Genomic DNA, 26,343 nt, shown 5'->3' with positions numbered 1-26,343 from the left:
TAATGACTTAATTATATTTATAGCGTCGTCAATTCTTACATAGGTTAATGAATAGTCTTCCTTATTTATCAAATCGTTGATGCTGTGATGCTCATCATTGTTGTGAGGAGCCGAGAGGTCTAGAATTAATCTTTTCTTTTTTGAATATTTTCCTTCAACAATACCTATCGGACTAATTCTATAAGTATCAAACGGAGGTTTTGTAAATGGTCCAATAAGGTATCCTTTACTAAGTTCGTCATCTACCAGTTTCGTAACATCATCGGGAAATTTCTTGGTAGACAATAAATTCTTACATTCCAAAGATTTACTTGGTAGTACGTTTATGCCTGTGTCAAAACCATATCGAAGTCCATTAATTAAATTAAAAACAAAATTTTTATCTGGATAATGTGTAAGTTCAAATTCAAGTTGATCGATATCAATAGGCGTAGACACTAGTCAATTCTTGGCCTGCGCTTGTTCTTGTGACGGCCCATTGTTCGGAGTAGCACCAGTAGATGATCTAGTATTAACATGGGCGAATGAACATTTTGTCACCTTGAAACATTTTCCTGATAAGAAATTGTTACACACTTCCCGACCACGAAAGAAAAGAACAGGGCGTCCTCGTATATCTGTATTGGAATCAACACGATCGTTACTCCCAACTTGTGATTTCTGAAAATGAGTTTGATTATAAGTTGGTTTCGGTCGATTATTCGATTGACCAAAGCTTAGTAACGTTTGACAAACAGCTGTGAGATGCCCAAGACTACCGCATGTTTCACATTCTTTAATTATTTGTCCACTTGTGATGGATGAATAGAGTTTTTCGTCTCTGATGGACCAATCTACAACTTTACCATGGGTCAGTTTGATAGCAGCTACCTTATTTGCGAAAGCCTTGTGATACTCGTAGAAAACGGGACCTTTATATCTTGCAGAGATATCAATGATATCTTGAATATACATATCGAATTCGATTCGTCGGTCTTGCTTTTCACAGATAATATTTTTGTAAATATTAAAAGCTTCTAGAAACTCTTGTATAGACAAGTTTCTTTGAAGGCGGGGATCGCGATGTTTGATTAACAATACGAACCCGTCAGATTCATCAACGGTTTTGTAATCTTGTACGTTTTCTTGATTGTTAAGAAGGGTAGCCAGATTAATGTACTTGCCTTCTAAAATCTGCTTCCGAACGTTCGGTGCCACTGCTTGAACATGCGGAAACATGCCTGAGGAAACCTTGGTAGTGTGATAAGATCCTGTATCATGATGTACTCCATTATTTATATCACTCACGAATGCAGGTTGACTAATGATATTTGATTCTCTAACTAATAGCGACTGAATTAAAGTTCCTTGATTTTGAACAGTTTGCTCCATGTTGTTTAAACTGGTGGTAAGTTGAGTTAATGCTGGAATTTCGGGCATAACTGTATTATCCTGTCCTGAATTCTCATTTAATAGTTCCAATAACTGCTCTTTTGTAAAAGTTGATGGAGCCCTGATGCCTTGCTTTCTTAGTTTTCCTTTAACTTCGTCAAGTGTCAATTCTGTATTAGAATTCTGTATAACTGGTGTGTCACTTTTCTTACTTTTCTTACTGGAAACACGCTTTTTACGAACTGGCGGCATTTTTAAGAAGTAGTTAAAAGTTATGAAATAACCAAATACTAGTAATATTGATTTGAATTGTTTGCACTTCTATACTGTTACTATCTTATCAATGCAACTGACTGAATAAACCTGACAAAGATTGAAAATTTAACACGTGCACCAAGTCATGAGACGGTTAAGAAAACATTGCCGTCTCTACCACAGACATAATAAATCTAGTAATAAAATGTTTATCGTCCACCTAAATAAATAATGATTTTAACAGAAGCCGAGTCGGACAGAACATGAAACATTAATATAAACATCAATTAAAAATTTCTAATTATTATATATAGAAGATCGATTTAGTAAATGTCAAGTTAAATGCATAATTAATTAATAATGACAAATTCAAACTTATATAAAAAAAAAATGAAGTTATTAGAAAATCGATTTAATAAATGTCCAGTTGAGTGCATAATAAATTTATTGTAAAAATGAAGAAACTGGAAATATTCAAATGCCCATGAAGTAACATTTTTACATTTTCATATTACAGTCAAATACATTCAATACTGTCAACTCGAATTGCAATATACTGTTTATCAAACTGTTCATGTATTATATAACACTTCACGTCTATGCCGGAACGCTTTCACTGTATACTTAGCCAGCTTTCTAGGATAGTTTGTCATCAAAAAGATAATTTTTTCATCGTTTGTCATATTTAGTAGTTCATCGCAGAAAATATCTCATTAAAAGTAGATTCTCTCAAGTCATTATATAAGGAGCAGTGGAGAATAAAGTGACACTCATCCTCCATGGAATTTCTGTTACAAAACTTACATAAGCGTTCATTTGGTTGCTCGCCGCTATATCTACCCGTCTCTAGTCTCAAAGGAAGAATTCCACATCTCAGCTGTGTTAGGAATAAACTCATCATAGATACCAGGACTAAAGTTAGTATATACGCCAGACGCGTTTCGTCTACAAAAGACTCATCAGTGACACTCGAATCCAAAAAAGTTAAAAAGGCCAAAAAAAGTACGAAGTTGAAGAGCATTAGACCAAAATTCCTTAAAGTGTTGCCAAATACAGCTAAGGTAATCTATGCCTGAGGTAGAAAAGCCTTAATATTTAAAAAAAATCAAAAAATTGTAAACAGTAAATTTATAAATATAACCATATCAATGACAATTCATGTCAGCACAAAAAGTGCTGACTACTGGGCTTGTGATACCCTCGGGGAAATAAATCTCCACCAGCAGTGGCATCGACCCAGTGGTTGTAAATAAACTCATCATAGATACCAGGACTAAATTTAGTATATACGCCAGACGCGTTTCGTCTACAAAAGACTCATCAGTGACGCTCGAATCCAAAAAAAGATAAAATATTTTCTTGCAAAAAAACAAAAGACAATTTGTTTCATATGACAACCTTATTACACTTTAAATTGTTTTTATCTCAATATTAGCGTGGACAGAATATTAATGTAACTGTATGAATTCATTTGATATCATTAGAATTAAACGAGATATGTTGATGTTATTTTTGTTTTTGTTGAAACGAAAAAAAACAAGGTTGCTCCGAGATTTGATAGCTCTTTGCAATAAATACTATACATTGGTTCGTGAACATCTGAACTTAGAATTGAAATTTTGCAATTTGATCACACGATACCTCGGGAAAACCAACGGTGTAATCTATATAAACAAAACGAGAAACGAGAAACACGTATATATTACATAAACAAACGGCAACTACTGTACATCAGATTTCTGACTTAGAACAGGTGCAAACATTTGCAGCGGGATTAAACGTTTTAATGGATCCAAACACACGATAAAATATCAATTGGCAGACTTAACTCAATAAAAAAACGTATAATTACAGAGACGCACAATATTAGTCCATTGTCTGTAGTGGCACGGGATCCATCCGATATCCCCATAAATACCAAGAAGTGGGGCAAACCGACGAACTCCTAAAAAGTAATGTATAGATCGGTTCTTGATGATCTCTATAGCCTGAAACTTCCGGTTCCCCCAAACTCCGGATGCATAGTCTAGTATAGGCACAACACACGAGTAAAATAGCTTTTCAAATTACTTTATTTCAATCTCTTTAAAGAATGAATGTTAGAAATGATTTTCCCAAGTCCTCTACCAGCCCCTTTTGACAGTGCTTCGGCGGTTGTTGTAAAATTTCCGTTAAATGTTAATATAACACCCAAGTATTTGTATTGGTCAACAACTTCGAGTTTATTTCTTCCGATCATGAAATTGTAATCAGTTTGCTTACATTTTGATTTTCTGAAGTGAACACATTTTGATTTATTGGTGTTGATTAGGACTCTCCAGCGTTTACACTCGTCCCCGAGCTTATTTAACAATAATTGTAGATCGTCTTCGCTTTTAGCCAATAAAGCTATATCGTCTGCATAAAGTAACGCCGATAATTTCCTGCCTGAGATATAATGCCAATATTCAATTCATTCAGTTCAGCTATAAGGTCATTTATGAAAATTGAAAATAATGTAGGCGATAAAGTGTCTCCTTGTTTTACAACAGTTGTACAGGGGAACCAGTCAGTTTACTTTCCATTCAGTTTAACACAATATTCGGAACTGTTGTAAATGCTCTTTATAGAGTTGTAAATTTTACCATCAATATTATTAATTAACAGTTTATAAAGCATCATTTCTCTGTCAACAAAATCGAAGCATTTTTTTAGGTCAATGAAAGCCACAAAAAGTTAATCGTTGTTTCGAATTGCACTAATCAATGTAAAAATATGGTCCTCACAAGAGCGGTTTCTCCTAAAGCTATTTTGCTCGTCAACTAATTTGTCGTTACTCTCTAAATAGTTCGTAATCCTCTTATCAACTAAAGCGCTGTATATTTTACTGGTACATGATAACAAACTAACACCTCGATAATTCATAGGATCTGTAGCGTCCGTATTATAGTCTTTCAGAATAGGACAAATAGGACTTTCGCCAGATCGACGGAATAGTACTAGTATCGAAAATCCACTGAAAAAGATTATGCAAGGCATCTATTATTACGGGATTCTTCAAAACAATGTATGGTATGTGATCATGACCACAGGCAGATTTGTTCTTAGCGTGCATCACTATGTCACTGGTTTCTCCACGTGTTATGTTACCGTTAATGAATGTATTTGGTTCATATAAAGGGTCATTCATATTTTGTTCTAATAAGATTTTATGCACTTTTGTTCGATTATAATGATCGCTGTCAAACTGTTCACTATTTTCACCATGGTATAAGTTGAAAAAATCAGTTCGCCACTTTTCTAGAATATCAGCTTCTTTTCGTACAGAATTCCCGTTATCGTCAATAATTTTTATTGGAATAGATGTATCCCTTTTAGGTCCAAGTCTACTTATTTTCTTCCAAAACTCGTTCATATTATTTACAGATATCGATTCAAAGTCCGAAGCTTTCGCACTTCTATATTCACGTTCCGCTTTTCTTAACAATTTATCAAATTTGTCTCGTGTATATATGTTGAAAATAACTGACAACCTCATGGCTAAAAATTAAAAGACAAACAGACAAATTATAGTACAGAAGACACAATATAGAAAACTAAAGACTAAGCAACACGAATCCTACCAAACTATACTTTCCTGATTGGTTTAGTAAGGTCATCGACTTCTCATTAAATTTAAATTAAGATATGTCCGCCTCAGGCATCATTTAAGAGACATAAATCGTCAACAATGCACATCTGTTGTGTTTAAATCGGTACCGTTTATGGTACTCTCTGGCGATAGTTTTAATATGTGTATTCACGGCTCGGTGCTTTTGGTAATACATACACAAACATACTAGAAGTCTGATAATTGAAAAACTTTAGAAGATTTCATTGCACATATTGATTTTCCTTCAGCGAAACTGATTTTGAAAATATACTTATTTCCAACACCTTGAAATTCACCCAATTCACCAATATGTGTCTATAAAATGAGGTTCACATAAAAATGCATGATTTACAACCCCGCGGAAATTCCTTCTGACTATTTTGAACTCTCTAAAATGTTAATCCTGGTATCTATGATGAGTTTATTTCCATACTTTTAAAAGGTTTAAGCTTTCTATATTGCCTTGAGTTTATTATTTTTATAATACTGTTTACTAACACTAATTTATATATTTCTTTTCTCCGTCTTGTCAACTACCATAAGAAAACACAAATGAAACATTATATGTGAATGGCACTTACGAATACATATTTTGCAATTAACTTTCAGAGAGGATTTTTTTATGTATCATTTCAATTAAAAGTTAACATTAGGGCACATGTAAATGTATTCTATGATTACTTGAAGTATACTGTATATAGAGCACACATATTCATTTGTATGTAGTAATTTATAAAAATGAAACAAAAAATAATATATAAACTATTCTTTTTCAGATATATCATTTCGACTTGCCCTTTAATGAGTGCATACTCATCTATATAAATATGAAATTTTGTATGAGTGAGTGTTAAAAGCCATTTCACGTTTTGAAAAGATCGTTTAAATTTTGCAAATAACGAAAACGTATGCCTGTGTTTAGTCTTCAGACTACATGTATGTTGATTAAAATTTTATCAGGAACAAATGTCTTTTCTTTACTATTAAAACATCAATTGCCAAATCTGGAATAGGACTGTTGTTTTTCTTTCTATTTTTTTTTATGTGTTTGAGCTATTGATTCTATTTCGTAAAGAGACTTTGAATTTTGAATTTTCCATTGAGTTCAGTTTTATTGTGATTTCACTTTTAACAGAATGTACAGTCAGATGAGAATCGTTGTTTTGTTTGGTATTTTAATAAAGTTAAGAGAAAAATAACAAAAACACAAATTTCAAACAAAAATTAGCTCAACCGAATGCTCCAACACCTCATATTAATGAAAAACAACTGTCATTGAATACTGTCCGGTGTGATAGTGGTCAATACTAGACATGAGGTTTATCTGCACTCTTGAAATGATCAATCAAACCACATTCAATATGCAATTTTTTTATCTTAAAAAATGATAGAAAACGATTGAGCCAGAAAGCACATTCGCATTGTTCACAAATTAAAGTCTATAAAGTAGAAAATTTATTAGTAATATATTCATAAATTACCATACCAAAAGATGTAGGTGTAAAATATGCACACAAAGACAATTATTTAAACTATTTTCATCAAGTTAAATTATGCAATCAAGTAAAAAACAGTTTTAAAATGATGTATGATTTGATCATGTACTAGGTACAAGTTAATTGATTATATAGACATCAATCTGCACCAGTCATTATCTCAATCAAGAATGCACTTTAATTTATGACTAACAAATCAATCAATTGGCATTAACATGACCATAAATAGAAACACTTTTGCCTCAACGTGGTCAATGTAATGTGATAAAAATATTATTTATCGCTTTTTAATGAAGCCCAAACAATATAATATAAGGCTCATTACAATATATTGTCTCGTTTAAATTTCGGTCATGTTCACTTAAATCTTTTTCAATAAGCCGTTCGTTGATACGTTCGTTGTGTATAAGTAAGGAGATTGCAAAGGTCTTTAGTAATTTGCGGTTCCATTATTCGTGGCTCAATGGGCATATCGACACAGGACTATTAGGTCAAAGGATTATGACTGTCGTAAAAGGGATAATTAACATGTAGAAACGAGAAATTATGATAAAGAGCTTATTTGTGGAATAGAAAAATCCAAATCAATGTAGAAAAGGAGTACTTTCTGTCTTTGAAGTAGATTAATTAGAGATAGGTGTTATTTTACTTGATGCATTAATATAATTTATAAGTCTAGAAATTTATGTCCCATTCAATTAGACAATACGATTTCAAACCGATACAAAACTATAAATATATAGTATTTATGTATTATAGAGACATTATTGTAAAATGTTTTCAAACATGTGTAGACCAAATAATTCTGACAGTCGTCTAGCAATTTCAAGAAGGATATGAAATTAGCTGCTTCATACACTGTAGACATTTGTATTTTCAATAATCTAATTTTCCATTTTTTACTACGAAAAAAATATTTCTCTATGTACTCAAATGTTTATAGTAGCTTTGATAATTTGAGTGAAGCTTTATAAAAAAGGGAAAATAATAGACAGTCATGGATATCAAACGAGCGTATAAACCTTGGTTGTAAACTAATTCCCAGAAGTCAATAATTTTCGTTGTTAATTATTAAGTCGGAGTTATCTCCAATTGGTTCTGTTTACGATAATTGAACTTCCTCAGAATAGGAACACTCGTTAATACCAAAACATGTAAGCGCCATTAGACTTCGGTTAATTTATAGTCCGTAGAATTGTACTTTCCAAATAAAAAAAAAAAATATTCGTAGGATATTGATCATTTGCACGTCATATTGCTGTGCAACATTAAAATAACTAATGTTTATGTATGTAGTTACACTTGCAATTTTATAATTACCACATAACTGTTTTTTTATATATATATTAGAGGATATTTTTAATTAAAGATTGAAATAAGATTTCTCTGTTTTCCTTTTTTGTCATTTCACGGACTTTAATACCTTTTTATGTGCTTTTTGGTCTGCTGATTTAATAAGACCATATGGTGACCAATAAATGTTCATTTGGTCTCCGGTTGAGCATTGTCTCATTGGATATCATACCACATCTTCTTATTTATGTATTGAGTAAACCAAAGGATTAAAAAAGCAATGTATTTGGCTATAAAAAGTAAAATCACAAAAAAAACTGAACTCCGAGGAATATTCAAAACGGAAAGTCCCATATCAAATAGTAAAATTAAAATCTCAAATGAATTAAATGAATAGATAACAAATGTCACATTCCTGACTTGTTACAGGTATTGTTTTATAAAGTATCTTTTGTATCATATAACCATCCTTTAATAAAGTGTGCCTATCTTTAACTCAATGTATGTCCACAAAAAGCCCCCTGTATGTACATGTAATATACATACTCAATTAAATGCAATTTATTAAATTGATAAGAGCTATATCAATATATATATATTTTAAATTGTAGATATTATTCACACAAACTTAAAGTAATATTGTTCTTTGAAAATATGATACTTCATATGATACTTGAAGAGAGATACATATCAGGTCAATACAAACATCTGTCCTATCAAGAAACCTACTTGTAATGGGAATTTATAAAAGAACAACAATATGTAATACATGTCATTAATTACAAATTGACGGAAATTGTTATCAAAACATAAAAGGAAGTGTTTAAAAATTGCATTAACTGTTATAGAAATGGCGTAATATGACACGTAAGATGCACAAATCATTGCCTTGTATCCCAGTGGAAAAAAAGGTGGACTTCAAAAGCGTCCACCAATAGAAAACATTATAATGAATTATGCATACATATTAAAACTGTTAAATATACTGTAAATAAATCAAAATGTTTTAATATGAATTAAAGGAAGTAATATGCTTGAGACAATGGTAGAAAACCTGTTCATTGGTGCAGAAAACGTGACCTTACGCTATGAAATTTGTAAAATCTAATGGCATGTTTATAAATTCATTCAAAATTGCGTGAATGCAACTTTATAACCAAACATAAACTTCCCATTTTTAAAGCAACTGGTGAGTCTGATTGAGTATAATTATGTTCATCATTTAAAATTGTTTTACTTAAAGTATATGTAAATTAAATAAGTTTCATCCATAGTAGGTATCAAAGTTCACCGATGTTCACACATTGACTGCAAAATAGTATTGTACGAAAAAGTAAAATCACAAAAATACCAAACTCTGCGTCAAATTCAATATGGAAAGTCCCTTATCAAATGGCAAACTGAAAGTTCAAACACATTAACCAATGGATAAGAACTGTCATCATTCTGACTTTGTACTTGCAGTATTGAAATGTAGAAACTTGTGTGAATTATCGTTAATGAGAATTGAAAACACTACAAATAATGAATGTGTTTGGATGTTTTTAATTTGTCGAACTCTGATATTTCTAATCGAACGGTGCACCTTTCTGTTGTATAGAAGCGATTGAGGAATTTGAAGTTTTTAGAATTTTGAAGTCTTAAATGTAAAAATTCTTTAAATTTGGGACATCATGCCCCCTCATAAACAATGTCCGATACAAAGAAAAGTTGATGCACATATTTATTATATAATACTCATCTTATATTTATAAATTCTTATATTTATAAATTTATAAGAAGCTGCAAAATGTAATACGTGTAACATTATTATAACACGATGAAAATATCAATACTTTTGGCCATTTATAAAAACGTCAAAGATATCTATGACATGTTTACCAAAACAAAGATATCAAATTAAAGGTTAATAATGCATCGGGGGACTTTGATATATAAAACTGTTCAATTATAGAATCTATGAAACCTAATACATTTGTCATGCCAAAAGAACATTGTTATCAAGTATATACATATCTATGAATAGTATTGCACTACAGCCAGGTCGAATATTACATTGTGGTTTTTTTTCGTGTCATAAACGGAATTCTAGAGTTTAAAAGGGGACGATATTGTAAGGCTAACCTTGGCCCTTTGAATATGAAAATTACAAAATATTATCAACCTGGAAAAAAAGATATTTGTGATATTACATTAATATCTTCATACATGTTAGATTTCTTGAAAAAAATATTGTTTTGTCATATGGTGTTATCAAGTATTGGTGATGTAAGAGAAAAATGTTTGTGGTTAAATTTGTTACTCATATTTTCATGTAAGTTCACACGATAGTATTATCGTTGTCGAAATCTCCAAAAGCAGATTACAATTTAAAACACACAAACAAAAAATGGCATTGAACTCCGACTCCGTTACTATCCCAATTCACATTAGTCAAACTGGTCTTAGAAAGATATATTATGGGATGCTGTTAACTTGACATATGGCATTACTGATTCAAATGTTCTACTTCATTAACAAATGAATTCACTTCTAATATTTATTCTTTTAGGAAAAACAAATTCTTCCGTTTTGCAACTTCAGAGGTCAAATAGTTTATCTTGTCGTGTTTACTCCTCTGAAACGATAGAAACTATATGATGCATATTATGAATATCCAGCAGCAAATTGTCTCATATTCCAATCGATTATTTTGTTAGTATACATTAAATTTATATTGGTCGATAGAACACCAAAATGGTATAGAACAAATTGTAGTACACAAAATCAGATTGACTTTCCTTAGTTCTTTTTCTGTTCTTTTATTACTTCTGTCTTAAATAGAAGACCAAATCCAAATATTTTTTTTAAAACTTATTTTACTTTTGAAGTTAGCTGTTATTTTAAATGAAGGACGGTTCAATAATGTACTAGAACCCTTCTGCTTACTTGCAACTTCGAATAATTACTTATGCAAAGTGCATGTTGAACCAGGTCAATTCAGATACTCCTTCCTGTGGTCACCGCCAGTTTTAGAGGGGTTCATATAGATAAGTCTCTTTTTTTTTCTTTATATTGATTTGTAGACTGTTGTTTATCTCTTTGTAGTTTTTAATGTTATTATTTTGTTTGTCTCCCTTTTACTTATGAGCTTTTGAGCTTTAAGTGTTCCTTCATTATCTTATGTTTCTGTTTTGTCCAACAACATAGCTAAAACAATGTTAATAAACTTTGCAATAATTTCATTATGAACCATTTAAACTTCAGAACTTTCCTCGAATTACAAAGACTGTACACAATATGATAATGAAGCCTGAACGACAGCAAAACCCTTTTATTATTTTATGTATTAGATCTCTCATCAATGTATACCCTCTTCTCCTTTTGTCCTTTTTGCCATAATAAGTCGATTAGAGATGCATTTTCTTATTACAACACGAAAGAGAGATTTATGGGAATTAAATGTTTAACACCACAGTAAGTATCTGCTAACCACCTTCTCCTTCAAGCTGCTACTATTTATTTTTAGCGATTGGAATTTCTATTCTTAAGCATTGTGGCAGTGTACTTCTGTGACTTTTGTATAAAATCTCACACTGAGAATCTCATGCAGAGCAATAGACAACGGTCTACAACAAAAACAATACATGTGAAACTTGATACTCCGAAGGGAAATTATTACATTGTTCTTACTCACAACAAACTAATAATCAAGTAAAGGATATGTCATTACCCCATGCTGACTATGTTTACATTCCTAAATAGTATAAATAATGACTGAAACATAACGTATCTTCATAAATATTTTTACATTGAAAGCACACGCATCAAACAGAATAGTCTTCAAAAGTCTGAATATGGAATACCAATACGAAGCAGCAACAGAAAGAGTCAGCGAGGCACTGGAAACCGTGAAATATGATCTGGTAAGATTTTCATTTAAATGTTCTTTAGTCCAATTGATATGATAACGCAACAATTTATTTTAATTTTCCAGTTATAATTAAAAAAAAGAAAATATGTTTACCTGAAGATACAAATTTAGAAAAAAAATGAATTATTATTAGTATTTATGCTGCAGTTATATAATGTGCTAACAAACTTATTTACGGTCTATATTTATTTTCCAGATGAAAGTCAGAACTCAGGATGATCAACTAATGAGACAACTCTTAAATATCAACGCAACTATAAAGAAATTAACGACTAGGGGCACAAAACCATCTAAAAGATGCAGTCAGCTGTTTTGTTCATGTGGTAATACAAACTGCGGAGGAAAGAGAATAATTTCTGCATCAGACATGCGTAAAATTGATACACCGATGCCGCTTAAGGGAACACTTGCAGCTTTCAGAGCTCTGTGCATCAATAGCACTGGATCAGGTTCAGAATATGGATCTTCAGATGACGAGATCAACGATTTCTCTGACAGCGATTGCGACGTGTTTGAAGACAAAACATCAGACGATGAAAATGTATTTGACCACGTTTGAACATTATTACGTTTGATTAACACGAATCAAATATTAATACTACATAAGTACTAACCAACTGTTATGAAAGTATGCATTCGGCGTCGGAGGAAAATGGTTTACGATGGTTTACAGACTGCGTCGGAAATAAAATGGTTTACGAATGGTTTACGATTATAAACCTAAGCTCCAGGAATATAGAAGAGAGACAGGGCATAGACATTATAAGTATATTCTTAGTGTAAATGAAGACATTAGAAGATTAGACATTGACAGAACAACAACAAAAACAATGACAATGTTCAACCAGAAGCACAGTTTGAACATATGAGACATTTAATGTAAATGTATATTCTAAAATAATAAAAGCTAAAAATGTACTTTATCGTTTGTACTTCTATATATACATATTTAATTTCGTTCTGGTATGGTGATGACTTCAAGGAGATTTTAAAACACAAGAAGGGGTTTGATACAAAGTAAGCGATTGCTACCTACACACATTTCCGTCTATAAATATGCTAAATCCTAGATACCCTATATAGCATAAAACATATAGATGTTATTTTTCTTCATTTTAACACATGGTTAAAAATACCCTTTAAAATAGAGAATATGCACACTTCTGAATCCTTTATTTCTTAACAAATATGCATCTCTTCAGTTCGTTCTGAGCTGTTTAGATCATTGTGTATTATGAAGTTATACGATTTCAATTCAGAGATTCAAAACTATCAGTTGTCGTATGAGCCGTTCTGGTTGTCCTTGTAATTAAGGTTATGGTATGATATTAGATTCATTACATTAACTGAATTTCTGGCAGCACTGTTTCTCTTCTTAAAGGAAATGTGGTATGATTGGTATAAACACCATCCATGAATGTTCAAATAACATGAATTGAAGAAATTCAAGATTAATTTAGTTAAGATCTGATTGGTTGTCCTTTTTATGATAAGTTTATTTCATGTAAATTTAATAAATGTGTGTTTCATTATTGGTTTGTTTTCACGACTATCCAGCATCATCAAACAGGTGTATGTTTTGAAATGTACAGTATGTGCATGAAAATGCACTTACATCTAATCTCTGCTTACAAAGACAGACTCTGAAGTGTCTGTAAAAAATCAACATCTTGCTAGATATAGTGGGAGACGGATATATATTTAGAAACAAAAAATATACTTCAGTCTAAACATAAACTTATAGTTCAAATATGACAGAAGTAGATAAAATTTTGAACTAAATAACGTCTTCTCTAAACAGAAAAGAATATGGGAAACATAAACCAATTCCTTATGATGGATGTAAAACGACACAATTTAAAATATAGCATTCTACAAATGTACAATCTCAAAAAAAAGTTTTAAACACTAATTGATATATCAGAAATTATATTTTATTTTCAAGCGCTATAAATACACTATTATTATATTTATTCCATGACCCTATAATGGTTATAAGTATTTACGTAACGTACATTTCGACTTTAATTTTCGAACCCTTGCTTTCAATGTCTCCCATGGTCGTATCAATTTCATAGTGGAATTTCTATGCAGGAGATATGTAAAGAAAAGGCATTTTATGGAAATCTGGCAACCTTTCATTTTACTACCAATTTTGTTTTTGTTAAGATCAATATGTATATAACCCGAATTAGAATTGCAGAAAAGTTCGTTTTTTGTCAAGAAAATAAGAGAACCAAATAAAGAAAACTAGGTCTATTTTCTAGTTTTGTGTATGATTTAGATGTTCCAGACTTGGTTGTATTAGTTTAAACATATTTATTTATAGTGGATTGGGAAACAAGTTTTACAACTTATATTAATCCCTTTCCACTTTGTGGTTGCGAGTGCTGCCTTGTAGCGGCATTAGCCTACTCTTTTTCGAAACCTACAAGTGTGTCTTTAACGTGCAAGAGATATGGCTCTCTCTCTTAACACGGATCAGCCATTTATCGTCCCCTTCCGACGGACTATCATCGTTTCCTCAAAGACCATACTCGCAAATGGTGTCAAGGGAGAGCAGAAAATTGAGTTCCTGAAATTTTCATCCCGAAAGGGAATCGTTGTATTAAAATGGGTATCATAATTAAAGAATACTTTCTTCAAATCACCTTATATAAGCTGTGTAAACAGAAGTTATAAAACTATTTCTTTGTAACTTTGATGCGTAGTGTTTGCCTTCTGTATTTATAACAAAAACAAAACAAATCAACAAAAACAAAGCCAACCATAATCAGTCATCCACCAATGAACAATCCATTATCCAACATTGTTCAAATGTTCAAATCACTTTTTTTAAACAGAAATGCCATATTTGATATTTCCAAAGATAGCAACTGTGTTGTCTTTTTTATTCTAAGTTATTCGTCGTGTGACTTAATTTCTCAAAAAAAACATCTGTAAAATATTGTATGCAGGAGAGGTAATATGAGAAGCCCCGTTGTTTAAAGATTAAAAGTATTAAGTATTCTACATTTGTTTTCAGATAGTCCACGTGATTGATATCAATGTCATCGACATAATTGTAGACTACTACTTTTTATGACACAGTGTTGGACGATGGAGTATAATGGTGCTGATAGAGTAAATATGGCTATTGCTACATTACGCAATGATTTGGTAGGTTATATGTTTGCCGTTTGGTATGTATGTGCTTCGTTGTATGTTTTATTGTTTTGGTTCATCTATTGTTGATACTATATATGATAAACATAATTCGAATAGAAACTTCTACATGATGTTACTTTACCTATCCTAACTATATTTGTATCAAACCCGATAGAAATAGAATATGCTTGCAAAATGTAACACGCATTTCACGTTTGACCAAAATACATTTGATTAAGATTAATTATTTTGACTCTTAAATGATATTTTTTTTTATTATTTTAGCTTGAGATGAGAAACCAAGATGTACAACTAATGAAACAATTATTGAATATCAATGTAACGATACAGAAAATAGCCCATCAACGGCGTTGGCAGTTGATTAAACCATGTACCAACAATCATAAACCAAAAAGACAACAAAGTGTGCCACCTTTTATGTGGCTTCACAAGGACTATATTGGATCTAGTTCAAGCTCAGATGGTATGTTGTATGTGTGTTTCTTTACACGATGCTATTTACTTCATGTTACCTAAATGTGCACTGTAAGCGAACATTTAAACACCACAATAATCGTTTGAGTCTGCATACGTGTTATTCTTTAGATAATTGTCATCACACTTGACCAATAGCAAAAACAATCCTATTTTGACTTTTTCTTTTTTTTTCTTTTTTGGCCTAGATGTTCCTCTACAATCAACGTTTAAAACGAAATAACTATTCTGAAAAAATATTTTCCACTAAAGAAATATCACAGTATTTGGTCATGACGGAATATAGGGTATATAATATTAGATAAAAAATAAACAGATAGTATAGCATTGTTTATTTTAAAAAAAAAATGATAAAAGAGCTTTTATTTAAAGATACCTACATAAGGTGATACCATTTCTTCGTAAAAATATTAAAATTGGAATCCATTATATTCTTTAAAATATTGTCATCATTGTAACAGCAACACGCACACTAAATCGTTTGCACATTTACGATTTGCATACATTTTGCATTCCAAATCATTTAATTTTATCTCTGAAAAAAAACCAATGAATATTAAAATGGTTCATAAGCCCATATATTGCAATCAGGGATTTTTATGCAATTGAAACATTATGCAACATTTAATATTGGTGTAGGCTCTCTAAATAAAAATTGTTGATACTGGTATGTCTATACTCTTGGAAAATAGTAGAAACTTAGAATATTATCACAAAGAATTAAGGAAGTACAGAACTTACAGTGTGCATGCAACTTTACAACTATTGCAATATGGTGTAAGACGTCAACAGAACAGCAACTTTATCGAATCGAGCAAAATTATTTAAGTTTGAAAAACATAACACATCGTTAAGGTAGTATATTTTGTGCACTGTTATTCGTAATGTAATTGATTTATTATTGCAGACATTTCAGAAGATATGAGTGATTATTCCGATACAGAAGATGAAACATTTTCAAAATCCAATGGTTTTCATTTACGTACCAGCATAGTCTCTATACTTCCTCTGAGTGACGATGAAGGCGATGAAAGTTCAGATGAAGAGATTCTTAAGACGAATATAAAATTATGGAAATTCTCCAGGTGTCATGATAATGATTGAACATGTGCCGTTATGAGTTTACAAATAAAAGACAGACAACTGTTCGTAAAATCCTCAGCTCAAGACGATATTTGTTGGAGATGCTCTAAAATGATATTTGTTACAAAGCGAACAAACAAATTCGACTGATACAATGTGGTCTATTAAGGTGTACGTGCTGAGATATAGGACGGAGAAAACGAAACGCTACCTGATTTCACATTTCGATGAAGGCTCCATTAGCTGGATTTCTTGCAATAAAATTTATATAACTTAATAATGCTTTGGTTTTATTTTAGACTTCTTTTACATCGAGGCTACTAGAACCTATGTGATATCTACCTTATTTTGTTTTAAACTGGTATCACTAGCAATAACTCAATTTACCACTGCATACAATGTATATGCATTTTGTGCTGAATTCCTTTCATTTGTTCCATGCAGTTTAGTGTTTCTGTTCCTTTGTACATATTGTTTAGCATAGTTGGGTGGTTTTTTTTTATTACACAATAGCACATTATATACATCTTTGTTTAGATCTTGTCACGTTTTAACCCTGAGCTTGTCTCGTCGATTGCAACAAAACACTGTTATCTTCTTTAAGAGCATGTATTCAACTTCTTGTTAGTGTACTACGGTGGTGTTTTTTTCTTTGCAAATAAGGGTTTTCAGTTGATACATGTTTGTACCATTGTGGATTTTGAAATTTTATACTAGTAAAAAGAAAAATTAGGGTATGTAGTATGATTGCCATTGCGAACGTTTTTTTTACTATAATTATAATTTCAATGAAAAAAAACAGCATCAGATTTATATCATATAGTCAACTATAAATGGCTCTGACAACAAGAGCAAACAAGAACAAAACAAAAACAAAAAATAACAAACAATTTTTACACTATCACAGAAGAGTTGCTTATCAATGTCTTTCTCAAATGAAAAAATCAATCATTTATGAACTGGTATTTTTCCAGTCAGAATAAATATTCCATTTAAACATATGGTCATGATATGGGTCAAGGTAAAATGTTTGTATGCTACTTAAAAAAATCAAGATTTATAATTAGAAATCATAAAACAAAAATAGCAAACAAAACCAAGTCTTTCAATATCACAAATATAACTCTGAAGTGGTCTAATTAATAGTATTGTGAAAGTGAAGTGTATGGATCATGGACACATTGAATAGCTGGTTGTTCTGTTTGACAGGAATGCACACTAGGAGAGAAAATGATATAGTATACCAAACACATGAAAACAAATGGCAAATAGTAGAGCCAATGTGTAAGTCGTGTTGTGCACTAGATACAATAGTCTTTAACATGCAAGACAATTACGTCAGCATGATGTATGCAATGTATTCTAATTGACAAATTATAATTACAGTCTTATAACATGAAATCTAAGATGTTCTAAATCAGCTTTATACAAGTAAGTTCCCATTGTATATTATGATTGTGATGATCATTTCTTTTAATAATGATATATAAAGATTTGCTCCTAAAAATTAACTTTCGATCTTTGAACTTCCGAGTTGCAATGAAAAACTGCGACTGTCACAATTGCATCCAATGACATGTTCCCCTCAATATCATTCAAGGGCCTTTTTTTTACCTTCTATTTAAACCAAATGCAGAGACAGACATCTTTTCGTAAAGTGGTTTAATAAAATTTTGATATCAGATCGGAATTTAACATTGCAGATTTTTTGTAAATGACAGTATACATATAAGATATGTATGATTTCCAATGACACAACTCTCCAAAAGAGACAAAATCGTCAAGTCGACACAAAGCTTAAATTATGTCTATCATGTTTCGTTCGGGTCTTTTTCTGTTTTTAAAACTGTGGAAGTGATTTAGAGTTAAAACTACTGTTGTTAACACAGGTAAATTGGAACCTATTCTATGAAGGTTTTTTTTTTGCTATTGTATAAATTTAAGCTTTCCAAGCATTTAATCAAAACATACGTGAATAATATTCTACCAGTAACATGTATGGGTGAACATTTGATCTGAATATACACTTTTGCTTTATATAACTATCAAAGTCAAAGGTATAGATCAGCATCCTGGTTATGAGTGATATTTCTTAGTGTTCGTCAGATGCTGCATGCTGTATTTCTAAGTAGTGTTTTGTTGATCCTCTGTTCCGTTCCGTTATGGTTGAAATTGAGAATGGAAACAATGAATGTGTCAAAGAGACAACAATGTGACCAAAGACCAAAGAAGCAGAACAAGACCATCAAAAGATGTTCAACACAGCGAAAATATCTGACACCAAGAGGCTTCTTTTGTTGATTTGTTTTCCATACGTTTGAAATGTTTCAGATTTTTATTTTTTATTATTTTACAACTTTTTTTACTCTTGGTTTCTTCTCCCCAGTCGTTTACTATTGCCTCTTGGTTTATGTTTTCCCTTTGGTATACTACTTTGATCTTACATGATGTATCAGTGTATCTAATTAACTTGATATGTATTTTTTTTTTAAATGATAGCATGTGTGCTTATGGTAAACGACTTGCCAGTACTCAATGTATAAAAGTCAAAATATTATATAAATAGTTTTATTTTTAAGAGTTGTGTAAAAGTTATATACATTTCAACTTGCCTTTTAACTGCATATAATTGATAAAGACTCATTTGAAAAAAGAAGCAATGAATAATTTCAGTGTGTAAAATTTAAAAAAAATCATATTATTTTTACAAATGGAAATCATGAGCATTTATTCTTATCCGTATGTAAAAAACTGCACCGTAAACTTTTATAATATACCTATAACAAACAAAATGTTAATGGAAAATTACATTGAACGTGATGTCTATATCCTTTCTACCTTCCCACAAATTAAATAAACAAATGTCATGTTACCCCTGCAGTATAAAAATATATCATAAAATCTGCATTTCGTGAGTATATATTTTATACAAATTATTATTAAGGCCCTGTAGGGTAAAGTATAAAATAATCAAGTAAAACATCACATTAAAATAAGGTGTGAAGCGATTAATTACATATCCGTAAACAGATATGTAATTATAAAACAAAACGTACTAATGTATATGTTTACTTTCAGAATCATACACTTTAACCTCTCGCCGATGGTAAGTGCTATTAGCCAAGGGGGTAAAATGACAATCGGGTTCCTGTTGGCCTATGAAATCGATAGTCTCAGAGGTGGCGAGTGAAATTTAATCATCCAATACAACTGAATATACCCCATAGTGGTCTATTGTTTCTGAAAGTATATAAAGAGCAAATTTCTTCTAACTTTTATTATTACATTTTACGTCTACATTTACACGTCAAAAAACATTACAGAAAAACAATGGCCAACGCTACAGAAAGAGTAAATACAGCTCTTGCTGCCTTGAGAACTGAGTTGAGTGACATGAGAAACCAAGATGTACAACTGATGAAACAATTAATGAACATCAACAACAGCATTCAACAGCTGACAAAGAAACAAAAATCTTCTAAAAGAAGTAAAGGATCCAAAAGTCAGAAAACAAACTTCAAAGAAATGATCCGAACTTCAACACTCAGCAAAATTGATGAAGGTAATTATCGTTCAATATCTATGTTTCAATAAAATTTAAAAAAAAAATAATAATGATAATTTCGACATTTTATCACCCAACTTTTTAATTTATTTAATATAAGCATATGATAACGTAAACATTTATTTTATACTTTATTTTGAAATCTTATGAATACAATATTAAAATTTATATTCAAAAGAACTGTGACTTAATATTTGTCTTAATTTATATTTTCAGATAGTACATCAAGTTCATCAGAAAGTGATTATGAAAGCGATACAAGTTCAGATGAAGAAATCTTCAGAACAAACGTTAAATTGTGGAAATATTCACAATCATCGGAAGACAGTGATTAGACATTTAACAAACATTTTATACACTGCCAAACTAACAAGATACAAAGTTTAGTATCGCAAGAAGACGAGTTTTCTGATGATATTCAGATCTACTGCCAATAGCTCAAGACATTGTGCAATAAACTTTAAATGGTGCTGTTACATAGGAGAGAAATCGTATTTATAGGACACAGTGCATATGCGAAATCGCAGAACTCAAATCAGAGTAATGGATTGGAACAAGAAAATGCTTAAAATAACATTCTTTATCGAAATGATGAATTAACACTATTTTCTATTTATTACGTTATCTCTAATTGTAATTATTTTACCGACACATGGTCAAATCGACTACTTTATTGTTAACTTTATACAATTGTTATCATGATTTTAATATATTAAATTTATTTGAAATATATTTATATATGTTTTTCTTGCTATACTGTACCTAGGTATAATTTCAATGATTGATATATCACCTCCTAGTGTCATTGGCTCCTTATGGTTTTTGTTTTTTATTTGGTTTATATTTCAATATGTACTTACTGTCTAGCTGTCGAATGTTTAATTGAAGTATTCACGCCGGGAAGAAACAAAACAAATTGACAAGGCACTTTCAATGTTTTTGGAGGTCTTCTGCACAGTCAAAGAAGGAATATCATGTGTTTACTAAAGGAGACATGGGGTAACCCATCCAGACCAACTGGGATTGATAATATTGATGATCTAGGCTTTAGTCCACATTGCAAAAAAAAAAAAATTATATTTTGCCAGTTCGTTTAAAATCATAAATGTAATGTCCTGTCAGCTATCTTAAAATCTTTTTAAAAATCTTTTTCAACTCTTATAAATGCAAATTTACATTTTGTTCTACATGGTTTTTGTACTGTGTTAGGGATTGCAGTCATCAAATATTCTGGTCATGAGGTGGTTCTGTGAAATGGTAAATATTTCTAGCGGTATGCACAAACATACTCCCAAAATGACAATACGGAAGATGTAATATTGTGCAACTTCACAATACTATGAAAATGTATCTAAAAAAAATACACTTTCAAATATTTAACAAAAAATACAAACAGAAAAAAGTTAGTACGCAGAAATAAATAATGTACATGAAACACCTTCAAATGACATCAATTTATTGTATTTACATAAAACAAAGAAATAAATCAAAACAAAGCAGATAGTAAACAATGAAACTCAATACTCCACAAGAGACAAAAAATTATTTCTGTCCTTAAAGACCTAATGAAACGGAACAATGGAGGACTGTTCGACACAAGTAAAGAATTCGTAGCAGGGGAGAAAGTGGTTATTCAATATTAAATAAACTCTGGCGTAAAAGTGAAATAGGAAAAGGAAACATTATATTGGTTTCACGTGTAACGCATGTTAATTATATTTGTATGTGTTGAAAAACAAATGAGTTCACCATACGTTTTTTTCTCCAATGCATGACTTCTTCTTCCATATAGAGTACCACTATTGGAAACGGTCATACATGTACGTTTAAATGAAAATTATTTCCAAACGTCTTGTATTAAGCTGGACAACCATTTGATATATTTGGGGGAAGAGATGACCAGGAGAATTTTTTGAGTTTTGACTATTCTTTTTTTACGTTTGTATTCAACTTATTCCTTCAATTTGTGCATACTTTAAAATGTTAGTCCATCTCGCGCAAGGTTATATATTTTCAGCTCCAGGCTGATCAGGAGTTTCATTTATAAAATCATCCTGCTGCATCACCTGCCCTCTTAGATATAAGATGATCGTCCCCTAAAAACTTCGCAGATACATTTTCTGTACATCCAATAAACGTTTTGTTAAGTTAACCATTTGGTCATATAAAATGCAACGGCAATAATACAAAAATGAACAACTATAGGTCACCGTGCGGCCTTCAACATTGAACAAAGCCCATACCACATAGTCATCTAAAAGGCGCTGAAATGCCAAATGTACAAAAAATGAACGAAAAACAAATATGTAACACATCAACAATCGACAACCCCTGAATGACAAGCCCTGACTTTGGAAAGGCACATACAAACAGAATGTGGCGGGGTTAAACATGTTAGCGGTCAGTTCGTCGAATATTTATTTTGTTAAGTATTCTATTTAGGGAAATTACATGCTTTACAAATAGCAAGATGATTCAAAACGAGTAAACAACTAAAGAAATCGTCTTGAACATACACGAACTATTTGTCACTGGACGTTTACCAATCAACTAGCAGTCAATGCTGCCAATTAAAATTCCTATTAGTCCTATAAATCAGATTTGTAATCGTGCTTGTTAATATGATTATAATGGTATTTTTGGAAGGACACACAATTTTCCTCACTCTTTTAAAATTTATGATTCTTGGTCATTGGGTCAGGAGTATGAAATTGTTTTAAAATATGGCAAAAGTTAACAGTATTTCATGTACTCTTTTAAATTGCATGGTTTTGTAATGCACAGACCGAGTAATGTTGGTCAGATTTGAAATCATAAGGGATGAAAGAATAATAGATTGTGTCAACATAAAACATACACATCATACGGAGCTTTTATCACGTAAGGTGTTATTGCTGGATTATTACTTGATTAACATCAGTGACAGATATTTCATAAAATCTCATGACGAGAACTAAAAAATTATAAATATAGGTATTAAGCCTGCCAATTGATATTTTATCGTGTGTTTTCCTATATTGTGATGTTATGATATTGTTTCAGAAAAAGGGAGAAGGTTTGGTACCATTAAAACGTTTAATCCCGCTGCAAATGTTTGCACCTGTCCTAAGTCAGGAATCTGATGTACAGTAATGTCGTTTGTTTATGTAATTCATACGTATTTCTCGTCTCTCGTTTTTTATATAGGTTAGACCGTTGGTTTTCCCGTTTGAATGGTTTTACACTAGTATTTTGGGGGCCCTTTATAGCTTGTTGTTCGGTGTGAGCCAATGCTCCGTGTTGCAGTTCGTTCATTGACTTATAATGGTTTACTTTTTTAAATTGTGATTTGGATGGGATGTTGTCTCATTGGCACTCATACCACATCTTCCTATATCTGTGTTCTGTAAAATTGGTATAACGGTAATCAAATCAAAGACCCCCTGAATTGTTGAAATGGCGTTTTAATTTGAACAGTCTTTTCATTTTAATATATTAAGCGAAGAAAATGCACATATCAAAATTGACATATTGATGAGGTTTTATGTAATACGTGAGACGTGTATATATGAAAAATAAATAGTTTATCCAAATGTCGTAATAAATCCACGTACAGTAATCATATACTTTCTGTTCTATCCATAAATGATATCATTGACCGGTCATACAGTGTACAGACCTACTAATATCCTCACGGGTGTTACATTATTTCATCGATGTGGCATTTAAACAATAATCTCTCTATTGGCCTTAGAAATTAATAGTAATAGTGGTGGTCTGACAAATAGGTGAAATTCGATCAACCAGTGATATACCCCTAGCTGTAGTATTGTGTCTGTGGGTATATAAGGCACAGGTGAATCGATCATTTAATCATATCTACATGTGAAAGCTAACTGGGAACATTAAAAGGGAAATATATAAGTAAAATGGCAACAGATAGAGTAAGCAGTGCATTGGCTGTCCTGAGAACAGAACTGAATGAGGTGAGAAGTCAGGATGTCCAGTTAATGAAGCAGTTACTTAATCTCAATAGCAGTATCCAACAGCTGATTAAGAAACAGAAAAAGAGCAAATCTTCAAACAGAAATCGAAAGGCTACATTAAAGGAACTCATGAGATCATCAACGATGTCAAAAATAAATGAAGGTAATTAAAACTTTGATTTAGCAAATTTTCTATATTTTTAAATGAAAAAAAAATAAGATGTTTTAATTTTTTTAATTGTTGTCTGCTGTGTCGTACGGTAAAATAAATGTAAAAATATATATATATATTATTATATCGTAAAATTAAAAAGTCGGATATTGTAGCGTAATTATGAATAAACTAACTATTCAACATGGTTGAACTAAATTTTAATTGTTTTATTCTTTTATTTTTCCAGATGCAGTTATGTCTGAGAGTGATGACGATAGCTGTTCAAGTTCAGATGAAGACGTGTTCAAAACAAACGTGAAATTATGGAAGTATGCCAAATCAGTGGACAGTAAATAGACACACTTCATTTACAATTCAGAATCTGAAAATACAAAGAATACAGGATGTAGGATACATCCGAGTTCCGGGTAAACTTAAACGGATTAGAAAACATTCCAAAGAGACTAGGACATTTGAGTCTAGAGTGAGAATATGTTAAACCGCATGAGATCCGCGTTCCTCTGAATCTAAAAGATTGGAGATGTGTCAAGAATTATAAACGTGCAATATAATGACTGTATGGTGCTATTCAAAGACCTGAATCTTTTAACGGGAAATATGACTAGTTTTATTTATGACTATTTATGAGATGGCGGTGCAGTCGTAGGCTTTCCTACCAAAGACAACTTATTTATTTACACAGTCAAATGTATTTGACTTACGTTATTGTTTTTTACAATTGTTATGATCAATTAAAGATTAAATAATTATTAATTTATTAAGACTTATTTTATCATTTAGTATCTTCTTCTTAGTAGTCAATAATATACATTATGAAGTGATTTGTTAACAACACAAAATATATACGGTTTTGATGCACTTTTAAATACAACCACTTGAAATTTTGGTATTTAAATATCTCAAATACATGTACATGCAAATGAACCATAACTTTTCAACACATTTTTTCATCCTAAAAAACATTATTTGTTTAATCAAAATACATGTTACACAAAATCGATGGTGATTTTACAATGAGACACTCTTGCGGTAAAATGATCTTGATGATTCGAAGGTAAATTCAAAGTCGCGAATATAGCACCGAATATTTTACATTTATAAATATACAACAAAAAACATCGGTTAACTTGTCGATCATATACATTTGTAGAAGGCTGCTGTTGTAAGGAGTAATGAGCAAACAAAAATACTGAAATTTAGGTCTTTAATATAAAAAAAAAAGAAGATGTGGAATGATAGCGAATGAGGGCAACTCTCCACAAGAGACCAAACGACACAAACATTTTAACAACTATAGGTCATCATACGGCCTTCAACAATAAGCACATGTTATAACAAGTACATGTATACCAAGCTCACTGTATATAATATCAACTTATAAGATTGAGAAAGCACATGACTAAATTGACTTTAATATAGTAATGTTATCCCGATGAACCAACACAAGTCAAACACTTACTACTTTCAAAGACTATGAAAAAAAACACCAAAAAAACTAGATACAGATCGTTTTAATACCTTAGTGTACTTTTAAAATGGTTCCGGATTTGGAAGTTAGCTTAAAGTTTTGAAAATATTGTATCAGGAAACCTGACTATCGTGTACATGTGTAAATTTCTTATTCCCAACTGTGCAGATTTTGTTTATTAGTTTTCTGTATGGCAGATTCAATTCAACATAAAGCGTTTTACTAGGCAAACAAAAAAGGAAATGAAAACGTCACGTATTGAATCAATTTATAGTATTGGTAGCACCCTTGTATAAAAATATATATCAAGAATTAAGACTGATGATGATGGAAAAATTTATGATCAGAATATTTTCAATAAAGGTAATTTAGTTTGATAAAATTATAAAATATAACATTTCAAATTCAAAATAAATAATTTTAGATGTTCAGTATTATTATCTAATTTTGTTCATGACCTCTATAAGGCGTAGAGCATAAAAAAAG

At 31.2% G+C, this 26,343-nt stretch overlaps 4 protein-coding genes across 4 annotated transcripts; all 4 read left to right on the top strand.

Moving 5' to 3' along the window:
- The first annotated feature begins 11,843 nt into the window (after window positions 1-11,843).
- LOC134687529 (uncharacterized) lies at window positions 11,844-12,877 on the top strand. The gene is made up of 2 exons (XM_063547901.1): window positions 11,844-11,951; window positions 12,156-12,877. Exons 1-2 carry the CDS (start codon window positions 11,883-11,885, stop codon window positions 12,516-12,518), a joined length of 432 nt encoding a protein of 143 aa, XP_063403971.1. The 5' UTR covers window positions 11,844-11,882; the 3' UTR covers window positions 12,519-12,877.
- Window positions 12,878-15,047: 2,170 nt separating this feature from the next.
- On the top strand, window positions 15,048-16,705 carry LOC134687968 (uncharacterized). The gene is made up of 3 exons (XM_063548434.1): window positions 15,048-15,118; window positions 15,392-15,590; window positions 16,509-16,705. The coding sequence occupies exons 1-3, from the start codon at window positions 15,059-15,061 to the stop codon at window positions 16,703-16,705; spliced, it is 456 nt and encodes a 151-aa protein (XP_063404504.1). The 5' UTR covers window positions 15,048-15,058.
- A 3,277-nt stretch (window positions 16,706-19,982) lies between these two features.
- On the top strand, window positions 19,983-20,981 carry LOC134686298 (uncharacterized). The gene is made up of 2 exons (XM_063545965.1): window positions 19,983-20,246; window positions 20,466-20,981. The coding sequence occupies exons 1-2, from the start codon at window positions 20,015-20,017 to the stop codon at window positions 20,582-20,584; spliced, it is 351 nt and encodes a 116-aa protein (XP_063402035.1). The 5' UTR covers window positions 19,983-20,014; the 3' UTR covers window positions 20,585-20,981.
- A 3,115-nt stretch (window positions 20,982-24,096) lies between these two features.
- On the top strand, window positions 24,097-25,146 carry LOC134686297 (uncharacterized). The gene is made up of 2 exons (XM_063545964.1): window positions 24,097-24,377; window positions 24,616-25,146. The coding sequence occupies exons 1-2, from the start codon at window positions 24,158-24,160 to the stop codon at window positions 24,723-24,725; spliced, it is 330 nt and encodes a 109-aa protein (XP_063402034.1). The 5' UTR covers window positions 24,097-24,157; the 3' UTR covers window positions 24,726-25,146.
- Window positions 25,147-26,343: the final 1,197 nt, after the last annotated feature.

This window comes from Mytilus trossulus, chromosome 10 (genome assembly GCF_036588685.1).
Source record: "Mytilus trossulus isolate FHL-02 chromosome 10, PNRI_Mtr1.1.1.hap1, whole genome shotgun sequence".
Lineage (NCBI taxonomy): Eukaryota > Metazoa > Mollusca > Bivalvia > Mytilida > Mytilidae > Mytilus > Mytilus trossulus.
Note: the sequence above shows the minus strand (reverse complement) of the source record. Positions and strands in the feature narration are given on the sequence as shown.